Source organism: Fusarium musae, chromosome 2, assembly GCF_019915245.1.
Source record: "Fusarium musae strain F31 chromosome 2, whole genome shotgun sequence".
NCBI lineage: Eukaryota > Fungi > Ascomycota > Sordariomycetes > Hypocreales > Nectriaceae > Fusarium > Fusarium musae.
Window position 1 is genome coordinate 2,882,047 of NC_058388.1, and position 23,489 is coordinate 2,905,535.

General features: G+C 49.7%; 7 protein-coding genes across 7 annotated transcripts; 4 read left to right on the forward strand and 3 right to left on the reverse strand.

Annotated features, from left to right (window-relative positions):
* Positions 1–1,536: 1,536 nt before the first annotated feature.
* On the forward strand, positions 1,537–2,690 carry J7337_002804 (uncharacterized protein; the record flags this gene model as incomplete). The annotated part of the gene is made up of 3 exons (XM_044820531.1): positions 1,537–1,736; positions 1,798–2,022; positions 2,078–2,690. 3 exons carry the CDS (start codon positions 1,537–1,539, stop codon positions 2,688–2,690), a joined length of 1,038 nt encoding a protein of 345 aa, XP_044684831.1.
* A 2,224-nt stretch (positions 2,691–4,914) lies between these two features.
* J7337_002805 (uncharacterized protein) lies at positions 4,915–5,868 on the reverse strand (the record flags this gene model as incomplete). The annotated part of the gene is made up of 3 exons (XM_044820532.1): positions 4,915–5,514; positions 5,569–5,614; positions 5,666–5,868. The coding sequence occupies 3 exons, from the start codon at positions 5,866–5,868 to the stop codon at positions 4,915–4,917; spliced, it is 849 nt and encodes a 282-aa protein (XP_044684832.1).
* A 3,692-nt stretch (positions 5,869–9,560) lies between these two features.
* J7337_002806 (uncharacterized protein) lies at positions 9,561–10,756 on the forward strand (the record flags this gene model as incomplete). Its single annotated transcript, XM_044820533.1, has 2 exons — positions 9,561–10,538; positions 10,649–10,756. The coding sequence occupies 2 exons, from the start codon at positions 9,561–9,563 to the stop codon at positions 10,754–10,756; spliced, it is 1,086 nt and encodes a 361-aa protein (XP_044684833.1).
* Positions 10,757–12,301: 1,545 nt separating this feature from the next.
* J7337_002807 (uncharacterized protein) lies at positions 12,302–13,666 on the forward strand (the record flags this gene model as incomplete). Its single annotated transcript, XM_044820534.1, has 2 exons — positions 12,302–12,428; positions 12,480–13,666. The coding sequence occupies 2 exons, from the start codon at positions 12,302–12,304 to the stop codon at positions 13,664–13,666; spliced, it is 1,314 nt and encodes a 437-aa protein (XP_044684834.1).
* Positions 13,667–14,478: 812 nt separating this feature from the next.
* Positions 14,479–15,261, reverse strand: J7337_002808 (uncharacterized protein; the record flags this gene model as incomplete). The annotated part of the gene is made up of 1 exon (XM_044820535.1): positions 14,479–15,261. The coding sequence occupies one exon, from the start codon at positions 15,259–15,261 to the stop codon at positions 14,479–14,481; it is 783 nt and encodes a 260-aa protein (XP_044684835.1).
* Positions 15,262–19,162: 3,901 nt separating this feature from the next.
* On the forward strand, positions 19,163–20,827 carry J7337_002809 (uncharacterized protein; the record flags this gene model as incomplete). Its single annotated transcript, XM_044820536.1, has 1 exon — positions 19,163–20,827. One exon carries the CDS (start codon positions 19,163–19,165, stop codon positions 20,825–20,827), a length of 1,665 nt encoding a protein of 554 aa, XP_044684836.1.
* Positions 20,828–21,253: 426 nt separating this feature from the next.
* On the reverse strand, positions 21,254–23,278 carry J7337_002810 (uncharacterized protein; the record flags this gene model as incomplete). The annotated part of the gene is made up of 2 exons (XM_044820537.1): positions 21,254–23,057; positions 23,112–23,278. 2 exons carry the CDS (start codon positions 23,276–23,278, stop codon positions 21,254–21,256), a joined length of 1,971 nt encoding a protein of 656 aa, XP_044684837.1.
* Positions 23,279–23,489: the final 211 nt, after the last annotated feature.

Here is a 23,489-nt window from a genome sequence, read left to right on the forward strand (position 1 = left end):
GAGAATGGAATGTATTCTCGGTAACCCATGATCTCACTCCTGCGGGCTACGGGCTAAGGATACCTAGATAGGTAGTGGTAGTAGCGGAGATAGTTCAACTCCGTTCCGTTCTTATGCTGACCGACAAATAACAATTCATAACTTGACAGCAACATCAGACCAATCAACCTCTTGCCTTGCCTTGCCTTGCCTTGTCTTGTCTTGTCTTGTCTTGTCTAGGTTCCTTTCGGCCCCCACTCGTCGCACCTTGGAGCTACCGCCACTCTCTGCTCTGTTCTGCTCTGCTTCTCAAATCAAACCCTGACGCCTGAATGCCACTACGTATGCAGATGTGGCATTGCTCCAAGCGGGCTCCAACAGCCCAGGAATTCCTCCTGACGTCTTAGTAAGATCGATCGTGGTTATTAGTTGCTTGTTGTTCAACCGCCTTTTGGTCTAAGTAGTGGAGGTCATGTTTCTATTTACAGGGCTGAATGAGTGGAGTTGTTCATCCTAATTAGCTTGGCTTTTCCCGCCGATGAAACCCAAAGTCAGCCTTGCCGCTTTCGAGAACCAGGGCCTGATGAGATGAGATGAGGTGAATGAATGAATGAATGAATGAATGAATGTCGAAAATGCCTCTTCCACAAACCCTAGGGGTGCTGCGCAGCCTCGCGCCTAAGCATGGCGCCAATATGGAACAGATCCTTCCATCAAAGCAATGCCCAGAGGCCGCTGAGTTTTGCTTTTGCCTAGGCCAGCTGCTCGCCCGTTTTGATGGCTTGAGGCTGACAAGCCCAGCTGAGTTGAGTCCGAGACTGTCCAGCTCCCCCCAAACTGAATTAAAGACTGCACCTTTGTGTGGACGACTCTCTGACAATCAATTCGCAGAGAGTCCGAAACCACTGAGCCTCGTCTTCTTCATCCTACGGATACTAGCCCAGCAAATTACTAGCCCCAAACTTGGGGGTCTCAAAGTCCCTCGACCTCTGAGCTGTCACCGTTCTCACTCCCCGCCGTCAGCAAAGTTCTACCTACAACAGCACTCTCAGCCGCAGCCCTCCGTCAGCACTAAGCCCAATTCCAGTTGAGCAACCCCAGTGTAAACTGCACAATAGTGGAGGAGGTGGCTCATTATCCCTGACCTGGCGCCATGAATATCGAAGAGGGCTGAGTTGAGTTGCGGGGATATGGGAGACTGGACAGTTGTAGGCTGGCATTGCCCGCCGAAGAGGTTGTTCAATAAATAAATAAGAGGCTGACCCCCTTGGGAGGTGGATGTTCGCTGACGCCTGAATGATCCTTTAACGGCTAAGAATCCTAGATGCTCTAAGATCAAAACGCACGCTGGTCGACGGTGACAAGAAGAGCATTCTTACGACTGCACGTTGATGACAACAGAACTTCTACATGAGAAACGACCAGCCAGCACCAACCACCATTGAGTAGGAATACTCTGGAAGAGACGGACAACTACGCTGCCGAGTCAACTGCTGAGCTTTGGTCCCCACAGAAATCACCACAGCGTAAGGGCACAAAGAATAAAACATCCTCACGATGCTCATCAGTGGAAACCATCGTGCTCAGGCACAATTCGACCGGGCAAAATGGCGCCCAATAGTTATGACCCCTACATGGGTTCTTCAGCTGGGCTTGTCTATGTCTATGATGGGACTTTTCGCCTATAGATTGGGCGACAGCATGAAGGTGAACAAGGACAGCGACAAGAAGAACGACGATCCTACAATTGAGATTGTGTAAGTCAACGAGAAAGCCCAATGCCTGATCCTATGCAGCAGTGTTACTGACTGTGAACAGGTGGGAGGCTACAAATGTAGCTCTCTGGTTCGTTGCATCTCTATGCAGTTTCGTCGAAATCGCCAAATACTTCGCTGAGGCATTGACTCCGTGGACCATGCTATTCACACATGTCATAAAGTTGACCTGCGCGATCGCCACTCTCGCGCTTGATATGGTTGTCTATACCGAGAAACACGACAAGCACTACTCCCTCGTCGCTCTTGGCTTAGACTGTGCCTTTATGTAAATCCACGGTGCCTGGCTTGAACACGAACTGCACTGACTGGCGGTACTTTAGCATCACCTCACTCGTCCTGGTCTTCTACTCTGTGCGAAGATACCGTCGCCTTTCTGCTTACGACGATTATACACACCCTGTAAACGTCAAGCCTTATGGTTTCAACGACGACCTTGAGCGTGATACTTCATACGCTCGACAGTCTACCGACAAGCGCTTTTCTTCGGCATCGTCACGAGCTAGCACCATCTCAAAGCGTGAATCTGTCGAGATGGGCACCGTCCAGCGAACACCAAGCGTCTATTCACACAAGCGTGATACCCAATTCGACGACTATGTAGCACGTCGCGGCTCCGCCACGAAAGAACGCATCGGCAGCGGAGACTTCAGCTACGCTGGAGCTCTGGGCGAGGCCCAAGACTCTGGAGCAACACTCACACCAACTCGCCCAAGGGGCGCCAGTAGCGGTCGAGCAGCGAGCTGGACGAGCGACCGAGGTCTCGTAGCTGTACCAGAGGAGGAGGACGACACAGCAGCTGGGAAGGAATCTAGGGCAGAAAAGGAAAAGAAGGATCGCGAGGCCCTTTTGGGTAACACTCCTCGCGAGAGCATTGATGGCCTAGTTGTTCCACAAGAAGCTGACCTTTCGGAGCCCAGGTGGCAGCGCGAATAGTGAAAAAGGGAGGGAATGAGAGGGTTCCATTGATAAGGAGAGCCCTGTGAGATTTATACGAGAACAAGACTATTTGGTCTCGATCTCCACGACTGTATATACCCACGGGAGAATTGGCGTTTCAGGGGTGTTGAAGTAGCTTCAAAGGCTGGACTGTTTCGTGATGCTTTACAATGATGGATGCAAATATTTGTCCCAAACTTAGGTGCGAAAAGAACATTTTTCTTGCCAATCGAGGCAACGTTCCAAGTTATGCTTTTGGTTAACGGGGCATTTGTTTCCAGGATATGCCATGATGAATTTCACCAGGTCGATGCGTGAATGACTAACACTTTGAGAATGGGCCGACAGTGAAGACAGCTGGAGATTTTCACATAAACCTGCTGGTCTGTTATCAAGATGGAAGTCAACAGCATGCGAAAACAAGATCGAGGCTGTGATGGTGCCGGAAAGTTTGACATGATCTGGACTTACAAAACTGTATCTGCCATCCCTTCGAAACAAGCAAGCTGGGCAATTTTATAGAGGTGACTCAAGCACAGAGCGAGATGAGACATCGAAGATAGTCACAACTTATAAATCACGAGCTGTAGGAAGAGTTGATTATCACAACTTCGTTAGCATTTCGCTGCAAATATTCATCGTTTATAATGCTCCCACGTGAAGACTACCCATCTCGATCTCAAGCATGAATACAAACAGAGTTGGAGCGAGATGTAGTTCTAAAAATCTCCCATTTACTTAGCCTCATGTACGCCATCATGTAGTGACTCGGAAGCAGGCCTTTATTCATACAAAGCGGGTGCCAAAATAGTATCACTGTAATACTGTCCCTAATTTGGCCTTGTTCGAGAATTAGGTCGTTCAAACTATCATTATGAATACAAAACGTCAATTTTGATGCGCTGTTCTAGCACCTCATTTCCACATGTTCCATCTTGCAGTTCTCATGTTCGATACAAAATGGGCTTTTGAGTGTCAATTTCCTGGAAGTACTGGCGAGGTATGCAGCCAAATCTCCGTATTATCACCTCCCCATCGAATCAGGGTATGATTCGTCTTTCATAAGAAACCGGCCCCTTCTGATTTTTTACTGCCCTGGATTACGTTTAAGTGTTCCATATCTTGGTCACCTTTCGAAAGCGGCAAACTCGTTCTGAGTTGTTTCTCAATGCTCCTTCATGGCAGTCTCCAAAAGCTCTGTGGCCTAATTTTGAGACCTCAGAGGTATTATAAATTCCCCTTTGACAATATATGGTTCCTACAGATTATACGCACGACTGTAGTCATGCTCGCTACACAGGTACTGTTACCTTCTTTTAGGCATGCACACTTGGGCGAGTTTCGTCATACTAAGGAGTAGAGACAAGATACATGGAGGTTTCAGAAAGAAGAGTTACAAAGAGAAGCTATATCTAATAGAGGAGCTTTTGAGAGATGGTGAGACGGTTAGTACTACGTACTACCTAGGTGTAGTATATCCTTGTTCAACTTTGTAAAGAAAATAATAGGGAAGTGGAAATCGTTGTAGACCCAATGATTTTGGTAGAAGTATACTATGTAAATGGACAACACTATCCTTCAATAAATACTTAGTCTATTCGATACGGAAGGGAAATGAATCTCTGATTCCTTTGCTTTGTCTCTGAGATCTTGTTGAGATGGTTTATTAACAAGTGCCCGAGGTGGGGAATGATCGGCCAATGAGCGCTGGGTTCACGGGTGTACCTTGCATTAGACTGATGAGTTAGTGCAAAGTGAATTGAGGAGGGGAGTTTTTATGGAAATGGTGTCGGTTTCCATTGTGTCATTCCCTTCCGCTTTCGAACACTATAAAAGTGACTCACCTTTAGGGAAAACTTCCGAGTCAAGTTGATGTAATAGTATGCTTGATATAGTCTTGTTTCGTCTATCTTCTTAGAGGTTTCTCCTTAATCTAGAACGCCAACGAAAATGGTGCCACAAGCCTGATCTGCTAAATGAGGTGGTAATTTTTTGATAGAGTCAAGACTCTGACGGACTTTCTCCTCAATCTTACGCGCTTCTTCCCCGTCGGGGAGCCGAGCTGCCAACTGCATTCGTAGAACTTGTTGAAGTATAGTAGATCTAGTACTGATACCTATACTAGCCCCGAGGGATCGGAAGAGATACAAGCACGCTACAACAACAGCAGTGTCTTCAGCTGCAGCATTTGCGAGCAGACCAGTAAGCGTTGTCACAAAAGCTAAACACTGTCAGCAAGGTAGATCCCACAGTATGTCAGCAATAGCTTTGTCATCATACCACAGCCGGCTCCGAATGACATAATAGGAAGACCAGTAGTCTCTCCGGCGGTTGAATGGAGCCAGACGAACATGCCCATGGGGATGACTGAAGCGAAGACGAGTGCATTGGCCGATAACGTTATGGCGTAGAGCTTTTCTGTTCTTTTGATAATCCAGCCACCTGAAAGTGAGCCTGCAACACCTGCAACCATTCCTGGGACAAGCAAGGAACCACTCTGAGTAGCACATAGGCCCTGAACAGCTTGAAAGATGAGAGGTAAAAAGAAGATGGTCGATGTCTGTCCCGCCCCTGAGAAGAAACCCACCCCATAGTAGACGAACAAGCTACGATCAAATATTATGTGTCCGGGCGTAAATGGATGAGAAGCCACGTTTATTTCGATCAAAAGAAACAAGGCAAACAGAACTGGAGTTAAAGACAGGGCGGCGCCAGCCATAGCATGTGACCATCCGAGGTTAGAGCCAGAATCCAGACCAAAGAGGAGAGCAACTACAGCCGCTACGAGAGTGAAAGCGCCGAGAAAGTCAATCTTGCGGACCTTGGCAAGTCAGTGATCATGTTCAACAGGTGGAAGGTCGAGGACGATATAGACGGCTATGAAACCAAAGAAGCATAGTGGAACCTGGACAAGAAACGACCTAAAGGGAGCGATTAGATGTGTCTAACTCGGCATGCTCAGCCAGACTTACCATCGCCAGCCGACAGAATCGGCCAAAATTCCTCCAACGGGAGCTCCAGTAGCAGTTCCGGCGAGAAAGAGAATGCTGATCCTGTCTTGCGACACACCACGATCCTTGAGCGGTACGAGATCACTCAGAAGGATGGCGACAACAGAGTTCATGCCTCCTCCGCCTATACCTGCCACGGCTCGCGCAGCACATAGTTGTGCCATATCCTGGGCAAGACCACAACCCAGGGATCCCAGAGAAAAGGCAATGTAGGCAAAGAGCAGACACGGTTTGCGGCCAAATATGTCGCTCAATTTACCGTAGAAAGGTTGAGAACTTGTCAAGGTTAGGAAGTATCTGAGTATTAGCCGGGCCAATATATCTGCCATACTCTTCGACTCACGCGGTGGCAATCCAACTGGTATTGTTCAAGGCATTTAGTTCGTTACCAATCTTGGCATAAGTTGCAACAACAGTTAGAAGTTGATCGGCGGCAGCGAGGTAGATCTTGAGAAAACTGTGAGTAAAAGCCCGTGATATGGGTAAAGGCCTTGAGGATACTCCTTACACCAATTCCGATAGTTGCGATCACGAGATGTAACTTCTTGTCACTATATAGTGCTTTGGGAGTATCGCCACCTAACGCCTGTTCGTTTCCTATGTTTCTTGGTGTATCGTCATGATAACGATCTTCAAGAAGGGGCGAACCCTCTGACGAGCCCCCTGAGCTCAAACTGCTGTTCATATCTCTGTCTTGTCAAAGCCCGAGCAAAATGGGAGCACAGGATACCGCGAGACTGCCGTCTGGTATTCGCTGGCGAGGCAGTTTTCTGGCCGAGAAGTTTGGAGAGTCTAGAGTATTTAGCAATGTTTGGACGTGGCGATGCTGTAGTAAATAAGATAGATATTGGTCTTGCTTAGGTATGAGTTGGACCTAAAGTCGCAGTCAGATTCGAGCAGCCGTAAGACGGCGTAATCGGGGAAACTGATATCATTATAGGAAGACTATCTATGATAACAAGTGAAGCTCCTCAAGAAGGAGGGACCTTTGTACCGCAAATGATATCGAATCCTCCTCCGTCGTGTAACTAGTTTAATTTGTTCTTGTGAGGCACTCGGCGACTTTCAGCTTCCCCCCTTCCATCTTGTACGAACCTCTTATTTAGTTCGTATTCCCACAAGATGAAACTTTTGGACCGATGGCTAATGTCACCATTCTCACCTGCCAGACACGCGGATGTTCAATGTCAGCGGCTTGTGCCAGTGTTGCGCTAGACTTGGGGAATAGTCAAATATAATCAAGCAGGGATTTCAGGATAAAACACCGTTTACGACTGATAGGCTCGATGACGTCCCTGCCACAAGAGTGAGTGCATCAAGTGTGCTATGAATGAACAGGAAAGGAACTCAAGTATTGAATCATTAGAAACAAACTTCTGGGCCAATGGCCATTCAGCATGTCATGATGATTGCAATGCCTTGTACAACACATCGGGACCCCTATTACTGCAAGCTTATGCCTCCCCGTTCATCGACGTAAAGTTTGTGCTGCTCGCATCATCTACGCTATGTGGCGACGTGGGTTCGTTCACATGGGATTGATCTGAAACATGGAACATTCGACCAATTTGACAAGAACAGGGGCTGGTTGCTGACTCTGCCAAGATTACCAGGTCAGAGACGAATGCTGGCCAAATCTCATTGAGCATCACTAACTAATGCCAAACACGTTACGGAAATTTCATGAATAGAGACAAGGTCTCGTCATAGCGGTCCCCCCCCTGGGCTGCTGGTTGCATCGTGCTGACTGATTCGAAGAAATTCTGGCAGACCTGGGCAACAATTCAACATTACGGGATCGCAGATGGTGGATTGCCATTCTGCAGCTTCAAATTACCTGTGGAGATGCTTGGGCTACGGAGGATCGATCGCCCCGAGTGTACACAGACAGGGGAGAGACGTGACGCGTTGGGCGATCAATTGCAAGGGTTGGTAAAGTACAGTACATACATCCACACATGCATACATACACCGGCATGATCGGGCAGTTGAACTGTGGCGTTCTGCTGCAAATGTGAGGGTTTCTGAGACTCGTATATGTAAATGAAGGACATGTTAGAGTTCAAGAATGAGATATAAAAATACTGTGGCATCATTCGGACGAGGGAGAGAAAGACAAAAGGCAAAAGAAAATCTTTCAATGTCTGAGTCAGGTTGACATGAGGTACTCTTCCTGGACAGCAAATAAAAAGAGGAGGATGGTTAGACGAGACGAAAGGAAAAAGCAACACCTTGTGCATTACCTAAAGTTAGTTACTCTCTACGAAAGTACCACGAGGAAGTGCTGCAAGTATCCGTATCAATCCATAGAGAGACATTTGTAAGACTGAATTGATGAGTGTTCTACGGAGTCCTCTATACATGTGCAACTCATCACAGTTATAATAAGAAGTCATTAAACTCTAACAGAAACAAACATCGAGCTAATCCATACCATTGAGTTCTCCGCGGTGGAATCACCTGATGGGGTTTTCATATTTCATCTGAATTGAATTGAATGCCGTTGAATCTAGTTTAATCTATGCAGGGGTGGGTAGATAGTGACGTGGATTCAGCTGCAGTGAACCTGAATGCCCCGCCCAACAAGAGTGACTGGAGATTCAATCTACTGGTTGTTTCAGCTGCCATGGTCTCTGTCCCCAGGTCCCCTGCTTCCGGACGCTATGCACCAGAACTCGACGAGCCACATGCAGCAATGCCATGGTTCCCCCAAGAGGTTAAGTTGAGCACTGGGTGGCCAGGGATTGACTGTATAAGCCACACCAAGCCTCCCTCCGCCCATCCCGAGGCATGAGCCAAGTACTGTACATTGTGAGATTGCCCATGCAGTTTTGCTTGCTTTGCATGATGCTAACGCTCAAGTCCAAGCAAGTCCCAACGGCTTGGTCAAGGCATTGCCCCCGGTTGAAGACGGCGTTGGTGTGTTTTCGATGAAACCCTAGACAAGCTGTAGAGGGTCCAAGGAAAAGATGCTCGTAAACAGGGCAGGACGTGAACCAAGAACGAGAAGGATCGACTCGAGGCCTCCTTCTTTTCTTTTCTTTCCTCCCACGATCTGATCTTGTTTCCTTACAATATTGGTTATCATTATTATTTTTGTTCTAAATCTGTTTCGATGATTTTCTTCATCCATCGTCATCGTCATCCACTTGTTTTCCATTAACTACCACTACTGCTTCATTTCCTTCTCTCTATCCATCCACGCATTGATTGCACTTGTGTACCTACTCTCATTCACAGCTCGTGCTCGTCCCACCAGATTCAATATCAACCTCAAGATCCATTCTTTGCCGGTTTCACTTGTTGTCGTTGACTTGTCTCTTCTGTCTCCCTCCCCCCACTTGAATCGGTCTGAATCTACCTGTAAAGCTCCCTCGAGGGGCGACTTTCCCGAGGTCCCCTTCCATATTATCAAAAGGATTCCAGGGCCCGGCATTTCATACGTTTTACCAGCCTTTGCATTGCATTGCTGTGTTGTCGCGCCCCTGGTTTCACCAGTTTTATCTTGCCTCAAGTTAAACAGTATCCCCCTTACTCCTGCTCCTAGCCTGTCGTCCAAGGTTGATACGACTGCTTCAGTTTCGTCATGGCTACCATGTTGAATACAAATTCTCTGCAACCGCCTAAAACTGGCTCATCTCGCTGGTCGAAAGCCCTCCCCGATGTCCCAGGTCCCGACGATCCAAGCTTTTATGACGATTATTATGAGGAACCTTCCCCTCGTCCACCTCCCGCCAAAGAGCTTCCACCACCTCCGCCGCGCTCGACTAGTATAGCCAACGCGAAGTCGTTACCTCCATCATTGCCGCCGTTACATTTGCTTGCGGTTGATTCCCCTCCATCTGGTCCGCCCAAAATGGCTATTCCACGCCGACCCATCGGGAAGCTGCCTGCAAACCCACCACCACTACCTCAGAAAGAGCCGCAGCAGCCAAACTCATCACAGATTCCCCCATCACCTTCGGAATCACTATCGAGTATTCTGTCGGCATATTCACGCTCGTCCGGCGAATCCCTTGTCAGGTTGCCTTACGAAGCTAGCGATAGTGTTCGTCAGAGTGAGGCAATCTCATCACCGAGTCACCAAGCTCCACCCGCCAACACCAACACTGGCACGTTTATCGGTCCCCCGACCCAGCAACAACAGCATCATTATCAACTGCAACAGCCGCAACATTATGTTGCCCAGAAGTTGCCCGCCAACAACCATCGGCCACCCCCACTACCCTCTAAGGACACTAAATATCACCTTCCAGCCACGCCTGCTCCTGTTCGAAAACCGGTTCCAGAGAACAAGCTGCCTGAACTAAACTCAGCGCCGTCGCCTTCGCAGACCCAGCAGCAACCTCAACCTCAGCTTTGGCGTCGTCGGTCGTCAAAGGCCGAGCGGAGCCTTGAGCTTCCCGACCTGAAGCTTGTTGCTAGCCACGGGTCGACTGCTGCAACGCAGCCAGTTGTTGCAAAACCACATGTTCAACCGCAGCTTTCTTCAAGCGGACCTAAAATTTCCACAATACCAAACTGGCAGCCTGGGAGCACCAACCCCACAGCTCCTGCTGGCCAGGACTCCGAAACGTTGCCAGCCGCTGAGCAGGTGCCAGGCACCCCAACCATGGGGATCAACAGTTCCAAGCTGAACCGTCTCAAAGGGAAACTTCATCTTCATCGAAGGGGGAAATCATCAGGTGACACGAGCAAGTCTTCTCCAACGCCACGACCTGGGGCAAATCGTCCCCCCACGCCTGAATATCAAAAGGAAGACATCAAGACTCCAGTTGTTGATTCTTTTATTTCGCCTTTGTCGCCCGCTTCATCACCGGAGCCCGCTGCGCAGGTGTCTCCAGAAATTCCAACTAACGTCACAAGTATATTTCCTCAAGCACAAACTCAAGAACACCTAAGAAGTACTGGTAGCATCACACGTAAGGCTGTGCAGGTCCCTAGGCTACCAAGCCCCTCGGAGGACAAGCCGGTTTCTGCATCGCCAGAGGCGGCATCGTTACCACCTTCGGTCACCGATTCAAGGGGAAGTCGTGGATCCTCTGGCAGTGACACCGCTGTTCACCAAGTCCAGCCTTCTACAGAAATTCTAAACCGATTCCCGCCACGACATTCATCCGTAAGGTCGAATGCTCCTCCACGACAGTTAGCGGCTGAACACGATCCGAGACTGGTGCCGTCCGAGTCTCAGGGGCCCCTTTACAGAGGCAGGGATGGTACCCTTTATCCTGAGATGAAGGTACTGCAGGAACCCGACCCGCGCGCGGCCTACTTCCCCAGACAGTCCGAGTCATCTATACCGGAAGGTACTATCTTCAACGCACCGCCGCTAAAAAAGTCCCATTTCAATTGCTACCATGGCCATAAGACGATGAACCGCCGGACTAACAAATATTATCCATTGACTTGTCAAACGTGCGACAAGTCGGATGTTGAAGATAGATGGACTTGCAGTTTTTGTCATCTACGGATATGCGAGCACTGCGTCAAGAAGCTTAACAACAGTGGCAATGACCTGCGCCGGCTGGTCAGCCACCCACAACTCACATCATAATCGAACCCCCACGAGCGTTGCCACAGAATTGTCTCTTAATATTCTTTCATCGTTTACCATTCTATCTCATCGCCACATGAACCGCACTTATTCATGCCCTTTTCTTTGTTATGTATAGATTCTCCTCGCAGGTTTGATCCGAGTCACGCATTGCATGTATTATATACGAAAAGGCCATGTGAGGATAGGCCAAGAGGAAAACATAGACAGTATGGGATAATGTCGTTCATCGCGACCTAAACAATACCGCATTTGCTAGCAGCAGCATGTTTACGAGCTCAGGGAATAGGGGGAAGATGAGGACATATCGTCCATTTTTGATGGCATGATCTGGTGATATCGAAAGTAAAAATGGACTCATGTTTGCTGCTTCACTGAAGCAATCTGATACTACAAATGTTAATGCGCTGACCTAGAAGGGACAGCTTGATTAGACTCTTATCAATGACGAAAAGATAACTTCGTACAAGTAATGAATCACCGAAGATACAGGCGTAGACCCAACCCGATAAGTTTTTAAGACTGATATGAATGTGTAATCTTGATTTGATGGTTACGAGAGGTCACAGCAGGACTCGTGCACAGATTCAACTATGTGGACTGCTTCCCTATTCTCCCTGCCTCTGATAGTCTAGAACTCGACTAAGACAAGCTCTTATGCAAGAGCAGCATTCCTTGATATCCACGCCTGAGCCTTAAGGTAGGTAGGTTTGAGTTCAGATGGAGTTCTGTCAGATAAGTCGGCGCGTGCGTTCAAGTCAACATACACTGTACCTTAACAGCCCAGACAGCTTAACTACTTGTACCTAGATAGGTAGAGGCTCACCGGGTCCTTCCATGTTTCAGGGTTGCCGTCCACTCACCGTGCCCCGGCTAACGGATGGAAGCCTCCTCAGGGCGGGCAGGTCCACTTTCTTACCGTATCGGTAGCCCAAGCGACCCTGATTTCCCCAAGCTTCATCACAATAAACATTCACTTAATAGCTACTATCAATCCCGAACCCGTTTAATCCGTCGTGCGACAGACTGTGACGGATATCACTATGTCCACGTTACAGCGCTCACGATCACTTCGAAAACCCGCTTCTTCCACCACAACCACTGCCAATGCTAATGCGAACGCCCCAGACGGTTCACCGAGTCGCCTTCCTGTAAAACCCTTGACTAGAAGTGCGACAACATCTAGCAATGTGAGAATATTGAGAAATGGGACAACCACAGGACTCTCCAGGGCGACATCTGTCCGACAGCCTGCTAAGCCAGTAACATCCGAGCCTGCGAAGAGGGAAACTCGATATCCCCCCTCAACTACGACTACAAGACCTCGACCAGCGGTGAGACCAACCTCGGCAGATGGCCCGACGCAAACAACTAGAAAGGCACCTGCCCCTACGCATACACGCGCAAAGAGCACTGCTACTGGCTTGAGAAATGCGCCAGTCTTGAGACCTCCTTCTTCTGGTTCATCAGCTAGCAGCACTACTACCACAACAACTACCACTCGTCCTACTCGGACGTCGACTACTTCGACCAACGAGAAGCTCCCGGGCGCCGCACCACGCCTTCGCCCGGCCTTCTCAACTCTCCAACAACACTACTCGCCAGCCAAGTCCTCTGCGCCCAAACCACTGACATCAACATTCCTCGCTCCGCCATCGCCGTCCAAACTTCCGGCCAACGTCGCTGCATCCGCTGAGACAAGCCGGTTACAAACCGAGCTTCTGCAACTTCATCTTTTGCATCGAGATGCACCGACCGTTGATGCTACCTGGAGAGCTAGTGCCCAGCGCAAACTTGGGGAGCGATTTTCAGAGCTTGCTAGCGCGAGCAAACAGATTGATGACCAAGAGAAGGCAGAGGTTGAGAGGGAGAACATCCTGGCACTCCGTAAGTGGTCTATTGGCGGTGGTCTGGAAGAGCGCATACAAATCCTAGATGCAGCCCTAGCTGGCCTATGGGCGCTGGAGGAACCCGGCGGTCGCTATGCTAGGGTCGTAAGGCGATTCGAACGATGGGTTGATGGCATGTGCGAAATCGAAGAAGCGAGACGTGCAGGCGGAGCTCTCATCCAGGAGAACGACGTGCTGTTTATTGGCGAGCTTGATTCTGCATGGAAGGACGAATGCGCTGGCTTGGTACGACGATTGGACACCATAAAGCGACAACTCGATCAATTGGGAGATTTTGCCCATGATGATCAAGAAGGAGAATCCAAGGATCAATCAAGCCTGCATCGCATAGTAGAAGGGTCAAGGGAGCTTGTTCAGGGCATGCTGACTGAATTAGCTGTCATGGACGATATTGAGCGGGATGCGCTTGCTCGTGAAGATGAGTGGATTGAGAGAATGAACCGGGACGATGAAATGGAAGATACCCCAAGAGCCGGAGCAGTCTGGAGAGCCGTGTAAGGCATTGTATAACTTGGCAATGCTCCGTGCGCGGGTTTGGACATCAGATGAACGACATATTACCTAGATCAGCGACATCACATCAGATGATGCGCTTTCTTCATGTTGTATATAGACTCATTTTTTAATCATGTTTGGGACTGAGCTGCTCTAGCTATGTCAATTGAGCTCGAAACGAGAACATGACCAGCAGAATAGGCTCTCTATCTCTTCCTTGTGCGTATTGGCATATATCGACCGGATATCGAGTTAAAACGGAAATTGGTAAATCAACCACAATTCTTTCAAAACACCTTCTTCTCTAGCTCGAAACCATGGTATTGAATTTTCTTTCTTTCTTTCTTTCTTTTTTTTTTTTTTTTGGATTTATTTGATCTTTTTTTTTTCTCTTTCTTTTTTGGATGTGATTTTCGTTGTCATAAAATCTGGAAAATCCCGGGCCTCCAAACAAACGCCTCTAAATGATGCCCACGCAAAAACGAGTATCATCATCGGGATATAGCAGTCATAAATGGTACTTAGGGGTTCATCGATCAGGGCCGGTTGCGATATAGCATTGCCGTTTATATCCTTGCCGACTCGGAGGTTTGATGCGTCTTATAGTGTTTTCAGTCCTCCCAATATCGTGAGGGGCGTTAAAAGGAGTGATGAATTGGAAGCTGAACATCCAGCTCCTCTGAGATTTTCGCACGATGCCAGACTCCATCTAGTGCGACAGCACGTTGACGTCGTTTGCATGCTATGGTGAGTCAGGCTAAAGCTCAAATACTGGATAGAGGTGCTTTTTATTAAAGCTAGCTTGGGTGATGGTATCATAGGAAAGCCCTTCGCGGAAAGCTGACGCCCTCGACAGCAGGCTCGTCGACGAACCAGCTGCAGCGCTCACCAGTGCCCTCATTGACAAGAGTGCAAGGCAGACCACCGTCGTTATCGAAGATCTGCTTCATGATCTCTTTCTTGCCACCGCCAGTAGCGACGAACGCGACACGAACGGAGTGGTTGACGACTGGAAGAGTGAGGGTGATGCGCTTGGGGGGAGGCTTGGGGGAGTCTTCAATGGGGGCAACCCAGGCGTCGACTTCACGGAGCAGTTCATGGCCAGGGAAAAGAGAGCAGGTGTGTCCGTCGGGACCGCAGCCGAGGAGGAGGAGGTCGAAGATAGGCAGACGGACCGAGTCGCGGCTGGCGAAGCTGGCAACGAGTGTTTTCTCGTACTGGTCGGCAAGCTCTTGCAAGTCGTTCAAGTGTTCTGTGTCGATGGGGTGCACGGTGGGCTTCTGGTCCTCGGGGATCTTGTCCAGAAGTTCCTTCTTGAGGAGGGCGTAGTTGGAGTCTTCGTGGTCGAGGGGCACAGCGCGCTCATCAGCAAAGAAAATTTCCCAGCGCTTGAAATCGACGACATCGTTGGGGCCCGAAGAGGGGGCCAGGAGGGCCTGGGCGAGCGTCTTGGGGAGCGAACCACCAGATACACCCACTTTGAAAGCGCCGTGCCGGGCGATACCGGCAGCTTGGCTTTGGATAACGTACGAACGCAACGCCGGGGCGAGAGCGTCAACGTTGCGAAATGCGAAGAGGTTTGGTTGTGTTTTACCCATGGTGACGTTTGTGGTGCGGGTTTTGAAGCTTGCGGTGAGCTGTGACGATGTGGGAGAGGTAGATGAAAAATGACGGAACAAGGAGAGAGACGAAGAAAGGACGAGGTGCGTGGTTTTCCTGCAGCTCTGATTGATCCTTGACACGGGTGAAAGAGGATGTAAGTGTGTCGAGGGTACAAGGTAAGGTAGGCAGGCGAGGCAATCGACTCAGATAAATTATCAGGATGTTGTTTAAACGTTGTGGGATAATTTGATAATGCTGTAGATATCGTCTTAAGGTACGTAGTCTACCTAGAGGCTACAACAACCTAAGAGGCGGGGTTCCATGGAAGTCACAGTGGGTCTTTTTTTTTTTCTAGTTTCTGGTAGGCACGGTAGTAATGGGTACCTACTTCGTCATCGCATCCCGTCGCAGTGGAGTGGATCAAATTCCCGTCGGTACATACATACAATGTCGACCGACCTTAGACATGGAGTAAGAGCATTTTGAGACGTACGAGTACCTTACCTTAGGGAGGTACCTAACTTATTACTTGCCTGACCATCGGTACCTACTAAGGCGGGCGGACGGGAGAGACAGGCTTGGGAGGAGCGAAAATGGTCTCAAAATGGCTTTCTTGGTACCTCGAAAGCTTCGATATCGACTCAGTTGGAGCTTACAGTTAGATCAGTTCCCGCTACAGAAGACGATATGATGAGCGCGGTGGCGTGCTAGACACCCGCTGTAGGCTGGTAGGGTGCTGGACAGCAAGGTACTGTGTAGCTAGTTACCTTACCCAATTAATTACCTCAGGTAGGTTAGGTAAGTAGTCAGTTACCTTCGCTTTTATTTTCTGACACTGGCATATCTGAATTGTGTATGGCTGGTTTCTGTTTCTAGATAATGCAGGTCAACCACGGGGCACTTTAGCCGCGTGGTGTCCCGTTGAGAAATGGAAGCTTATCGGATTGCCGTTTTTTCCCAGTCATCGTCAAGGTTATAAGACTTGGCATGGGGATGAGCGAGGAAGGCTAGTCCTCCTTATGGGATGATTGGACTTGAGCTTGGTGGTAGATCCCGTCTAGGAATATTATCAATGATGAAGGCTGATGAGAAATCGTTATCTAAGTTGCTTGGGAATCTTAGAGAGAGATCTTTGAGCATATTACGGATAGTTAGATCTGACTTACAGCGGCTTGACGTGTGGCCTTACATAGTTGCTGGCGTGCTATTGAGCCCTACCTGGTTAACCTCCTAATCCTTGTCGACAGCCATGAGAGCCAAGCAACCTAGCATCATCATTACCAGGTGATGACACAGCATTAGGCCAATAGGCAACCAGACAGCTCCTTGACAGCTCCGAATTTTGTCGTCGGCTTCGATCGTTTTTGCTAGATATGTGTTGACGGATCAATCAATCACCCATCTATCCATGAATACCACAAAAGAGACACGGGGCCAGTTGAGGTGGGCAAGGCGTCTGAACTCATGCAAGGAACAGGCTGTATAAATGGCCAAATCTGATGTTTTCTACTTCTACTTCTACTTCTTCTACCTCCATCCTCTGATAAGGATACCCAAGGTGCAGGGTACTGTAGATAGGGTCAACAGTGCGTTGACAAGCATGTGCTTGTCCGGTTCTGCGGAGCTTTTATTGATGGACGGGTGATTTCATGACGTATACCCACCCGGCTAAGAGGGCACAACGTTCAGTTAGGTAGGTTAGCTGTCTTCTCGGCGAGTTTAGGCGCGCTGCTAGCCGTTCATCAGTTTCAAAACCTTGTGGATGGTGGTGGTAAGCTCTTTATTAGCTCTTGTCTCATGAGGGAGGGAGAAAGGGAGGTTGCCAACTTATAACGACTTCACTGATCAATCACCTTGGAGCAGAGTATTCATGGGTGAAAAGAGGCGGGCCAGTCTTTTATCCAGTATTTACCATGTTTGGCCTTTCGACATAATTGCTCCCCTTCCTTAAGTGCTTTCTATTCAGTGTGCATCTCTGTGGGTGTTCCGGGTGCATGTGTACCAGTAAGTCGCTCCCTATCCGTATGAGCTCCCTCCATCATGGGCTGGCTACTTTAGGCTGGCCAGCCCTGGCAGAATTTTCCAGGGCAGATGCCGGCTGCTTGCGCCCTTGTCCATCTGGTCCCTGGTCTGCCCCTTCAAAGGACCCCTCCAAGATTCTGACCCCTCTAGCCCCTCCATTTATGCAATTCTCAGGTGAATACTAAGGTATCCATCCATGTGGGAAATGGACGTCTCTAGAAGCCTCCAACAGCTTCATTTCCCGTAATCCTCAGGTCATTCGTGAATACCAGAGTCTCATCGAGGAGCATCCGCTCAGATGATATATTCCGAATCACCTGATCTCGCATCCTAACGATAGCCCATGCTGTCGAAGAAACGTTTCCGGACCTTCTCAACCGAGGGGCACTAACAAAGTCTCTCAAGATCGTGTAAGAGACGGTGAGTCTATGTGCTTGTCCCAACTGCACTCTCATGCATGCAGGACATAATAGGCTCATTGGCACTCGAATCGGCGTCGACTTAAGACATGGGGCTCGTCAAGTCGGCATCCGAGAATGATGACTTTGAGATCGATCGCAGAAAAAATAGTCTTTATTTTTTCAGACTTGACTGGGAAGCAATTTTGGGAAGCGGGCAAGCCACTTGACCTGCTGCATGCCTATGCAGCACAATAGTACATACAAGAATATTGGTTCTGCGATCGACCTCGAATTTGTCACTAGAGGTGCGATTGGTTGCTGCTCTTTTAGCCATTTGACGCCCGAAGAGACTGGACCGGCAAAGCAAACTGACTCATGGAAGAAAAGAGCTTGATGAAGGAATAAAAAGAAGAAGAAGAAGAGGAGGAGGAGGAAACGACATCACTTCGGTTAGTCAATCCGAGAATCGAGTTCCCTACCTACGTAATGATCACACCAGTTTGGATCTGGAGGACCCTGATATTATGGCTCCCTTGACGATATCGAAGCTCAAGCCTTTTCGTATTTGACAGCTGCGAGCCCAGTCAGTCTCGCAAACGTGGGAGGGGTGTGGAAGGGGGCTTTTTAGCCCACCTGTGGGACGTTCTGGGTTTTCGCCCCCCCCCCCCCCCCCCCTCCCTTTTACTCAGTTTTGGGCGTTTGCTACTGCAAAAATTGCATTGGAGGCTTGAAACGGGACCTGGTGGATGGACCCTGGCGATCAAATCATCAACGAAAGTGACTATCTCTGGGTGAGTCGTGATGGATCACGCCGCACGCACACCTGGATTCTCAGTTGCACTTTATTCTCGTGTGACCCCGGAACCTTCGCTCCGACATATAACACCAACCAGCGTCAGTAGCCAATCTTTTGGTTTGGCAGCTGGAAATTGCCAAAGCCTGTTTTCTTTGTTTTTGCCAACTGAAGGGCCTTGCCTTGCCTACCCAGGTACCTCCTATTGAAAAGAAATACCCTGTTTTTATCTTCGGCGAAGATATCAAGCAAGATTCAGGGTCTTGATGGGAAATCAGAATCATCCCGGACTGCCCTACCAAAAAGCCTCCCGTTGCAGAAGACGACTAATACAAACGGGTAGCGAATCACCGCGCTCCCCCAAGTTATTTCTCCCTTTCTCGATTCCTTAGCTCCCCGATCCTTGTCAGGTAACGAAACGACTGCCATCGTCACTTCTAGACTTGTCTTTCTTTCTATGCCTCCTCCTCACCTCTTATATGACTGCGATCTCTGCGGACTGAGACCAGAGCTGAACTCTGCTCTACACCAAGGGTCCCGCATTCAATCCTTGGCCTAAATCCATTAGTTCAACTTTTCTCTTATTTTACTCCTCTTTACCAAAGTCCACTCTTGTGTCAACTTACACAAACTCGCTGAAGAGACTGGCTTGTCATCACCTCGGACAACATTGATCCTGACATGGACCCAGCAGCCCGGAACGAGCAGCTGCTTGACCGGCGATCACAGCTCACAGAAGGACTTTCTAGCCTACCCTATGACTTGATACTCTACCTCAACCGTGCCGCTATCCACTCGGATTTAGGATATCCGGACCTAGCAGCCGGTGATGCATATCGTGCACTGTTACTAGCCGATGAGGTTCTCAATGAGGGCTTCGAATATCACGAGCAGGCCCTCGAGTCTTTGCAGATGCATACAGCAGTCCCTCTACCTGATGTTCTAGCACACGGGAACCTTCCCCAAGATGAGCTACAGAGCCCCGAGACTGACCTGAAAGTCGAAGATGAGGCAGTCAAACGGTTGGCCATATTGGCCCAAGTTCGTGCATATCAGATCCTTTCTTTAGGCCTGCTACTCTGTGGATCACTACAGAGTGCTGCCAGCTTCTGCCAGCGCGGTCTCCAGCTCTCACCATCTAATCAAGAACTACTCGACACCAAGAACAACATTGTCACTGTCGCCCGCAGAAGGCTCCGCCGTGATGATATCGATATTGATTACCCCAATCTCCCCGATCAAGGTCTCGTCCGTCGCGAGGTCTACCCCTGGAATGACCACGAGCCTGATCGTTTCGCTCCGGAATCACTGACTGAACTCAACGAGCGTTTGAGCTCCGTGGCACCAAAGTGCGTTGTCGAGGTTGCGACCTTACCTGTCCTGTTAGAAGGAGCTAGCAGCACCGATGACTATGAAATTATTCCAACATGCAAGCAGCTTGGGGTCTTCGCCAAGGAGGACATCGCCCCCGGCGAGGTTGTGCTGAAGGAATACTCACTTCTCACGGCGAATAATCGCCTGAAGGACTCTATTTGCGACGCGTGCAGTTCTGATCTGCCACCGCTAGGCAGCGAGAACGAGCCCGTCAGCTGCCCTGAATGCTACGATACGGTGTTCTGCACTCAGTATTGCTTTGAGCAAGCCATGGAGAGATATCATCCAGCGGTTTGTGAGAAGGATGTCGATGCAATCGCCAAGGATCCTGATGCATTTGAAGCGGACCAAACACTTTACCTTTTGCTGCTTTCTCGTGTCCTGGCTATTGCTGCTCACGAGGAGGTGAATCCTCTTGATGTTCGAGAGGTCAAGTATATATGGGGTGACTTTGTTCCGACTCGGACCAACGACATCAACGTCTCACCGAATGCCGGCCCGCCTCCTGAGTGGACGCTGCCCTTTTCTTTCAAATACAATATCGAAACACCGCTCCACGTTTTGGAAAAGATGGATATTGATGTATACTCTTTGCTCGCTGAGAACGATCTATGGGTTCTCAACACGCTATACGCCAAGTTCAGGGGCACTGCTTCGGCTCGTAAAAGCCTTCGGGACGGTCGCCCTGATGTTGCCGCAGTGCACCCATATTGGTGTCTCGCAAACCATGATTGCGACCCCAACGTCACATGGGAATGGGGCGGCCGCATGGTTCTTGAAGCCAGAAAGGAGCGTGTTGTGGGTGGTCGTCCGGGAGGTATAAAGAAGGGTGAGGAGATTCTCAACCACTATTGCGACGTCAATTTGCCCGTGCAACAACGCCGGGAATGGGCAAGGGGTAGTCTAGGCGGCTGGTGTATGTGCAAACGGTGCCGCGATGAGGCTGCCATGGGAGAAGCAAACCATGTTTGAGAATTCCATGCTGGGAATTGGGATTTTATGAAGCACGGAGTGGGGGTTTCTACCTTTCAGGGATAGGGAGGTCTAGAAAAAATGGGTGGATCGATCACAGCAAGTATGCGCTTTGGATTAGTAGGCAAGTGAAGAACAGAAAGTCTCAAGATACCACAATATACGAAAGGTTCTTATCATACCAAAACTGAAGCCTAGCAGTCACCTCTCCTTTTCATCAAGGCGCTAATGATACTGACTATCCGTAGACAGTCATGGATATGTCCGGGAAATGGATATTATCAAACCAATGCCCACCATTGAACATAAGCATTAGTTAAAAATAGTTTGAATTTTATAGAGGCATCACAATCGATCAAAATTTGAAAGACCTGTGGTTCGTTGCTAGAACTGCAAAACAACCGCTTCTATTTCTAGGCCGACACCTTACCTTGGTTGCTCAGGAAGCGGCCGAGGTCCCACGATCTGTCTTCGACCAGCTCCGATGCCCACTGACCCCTTATTCTGGCTGTCGCCACCTGTATAGCCAGCCCACTGCCCAACATCCCACCGGCCACCGATACCACCGCCGATTCCGTCTACACCTTCATTGGAGCGCACCGCCGCAGCAGTCTCTTTCTGTGCCTCTTCCCACTCTCGCTGCCGTTGGCGTTCCATCTCCATCTCTCGTTCCAGAAGTGACTTAGAGGCCCATCCCCCTGCCTTAGTTTTATTCTGGCTCTGGGCACGGCGCTGGTCTTCGGCATCACGCTCAGCTGTGGCACCCAGTTCGCGTGAATAAGTCGCCTGGGCTGCAGGTGGTGAAGGGGCTGGATGACTTGATAGAAAGCGGTCGGTACGGCTGGGAGCGGCGGGCGTAGGCTTCGGGGAGTATGTGGCGGGATCCGGGAGGGGCCGGCTGCTCGTGTTCTGTGACTTGGCCTGTGGAAGGGCAGTCGGGTCAGGCAAGGGGCGAGGTGACCTTGAGGGCAATGCAGGACCGTTGTTTGTTTGAAGGGGTTCCCTGTTGAAAGGAGACCGAGTCCTCAGAACTTCTCGCTCGTCTTTAGACCATGAGTCAGAACGTGTTGGAGGACTGGACACCAGCTTGGGCTTTGGCTTAGGAGTTGGCTTTGTCTCTATGCTCCCTTGACGTTGAGCTCTCTCTTGACGCTCTCGCTCATACTCGGCTTCTCGTTGTCGAGCGAGCTCCAACTCTTGCTCCAACTGCTTCACACGGTTTTTGTATTCATCTTCGGAAGCGCCGTCTTGTTGTGATGCTCCTTGGTCGGCTCGATACTGACTCAGGAATTGCCCAGTCAGCTTAGAATCACCACGATTCTTCACGCTTTTACGTTCCTCGGCAAGTCGGGCTTCGGCATCTTCCTCCTCCTTACGCCGTTTCTCCTCTGTCAGTTTCCATTGCCGTTCCTCCTCCTCCCATTTCCGTTTCTCTTCTTCGGCAGCTTGCCGCTCCTTTTCTCGGAGTTGTTCGGTTTCCTGCTCCCATCTGAGCTCTTCCTCAACCCGGGCGCGATCCTCCTCTTCAGCTCGCTGCCTCTCCTCTTCTTCCGCTTCACGGCGAGCGCGCTCTTCCTCCTCTTTTCGACGGCGCTCCTTCTCAGCGAGAGTCGGCACGCGGGGACCAGCATTGGTGATCTGTCGCCTACCACCAAACGATATACCGAGATTACCTTGGCTGGCGCCCCCTAAGTAACCATACTGTGCAATATTCCAAGCGGGTGCAGTAGTCCCTTCGTGCTCCTTTTTGCTCCAGCTGCTAACGGCGCCAGGAGACTCGGGCCCATTCTTCGGGGTAGGACTCTTGGTAGGACTCCACCGCCCAGATCCCGAATCGCCAGTTCGATGTGGTAGGGCAGCAGAGCGTCCGAAGGCAGGCGACTTGTTGCTCGTAACGGATGCGCCCCTGTCGCGTGTCCCGGTAGGTGTCCTTGAACCTGTTCCTTGCGGAGTAACCGTTTCAGGTCGATTTTTAGGTCCAATCGATGTGGGAAAGTTATGAGGATTAGCAGCATGGGCCGCTCTGCTAAATGCGCCGATACATTGCAGAACTTGCGCTGGGTCTTTCTGCTCAAAAAGATCGACGGTCAGGAATGTATCATGTTGGTGGAGGTTCAGTGGTGGAGATTGGCAGGCACGGAGAAATAGCGAGATATTCTCCATCTGTACAAAGGGCATGGCGGATTGCTTGAATCGAACCCCAGGAGGTGGTAGGGCGAGATTGGCGAGTCTGAACATTGTGTAAGTCCCGCATTCATGATCGGCAGACTTGAAGGCAACTTACTTGCATAGAGCAACTCCATCTTTTAGTCCTTCGAGGAGATCGGACGAAGGAAGTCTCTCTCCCAGAATGTCTTCGATCCATGACCGAGCTTCATTAGCAGCAGCTGGTGAGTATTTCTCAAGGCGCATCTTGCGCAAGTCTTTATCCAGCGACGACACGGACGCCATGATGACAGCTCGTAGATAAGTTCTCGGAATGACAACTCAATCACCGCGAGGAATAAGGAATTGGCTTGGATTTGTATCTCGCCTAGTACGAGTTTAGAATCAAGTGTTTGCGCTGGTAAGCAACGTAGTCTAGAGAGTACGGTCCTGTCGCAAAAGTCGCACAGCTTCTCGAACGGAGGGAGGGGAAGGGTATCGATTCGCAATAAAACAA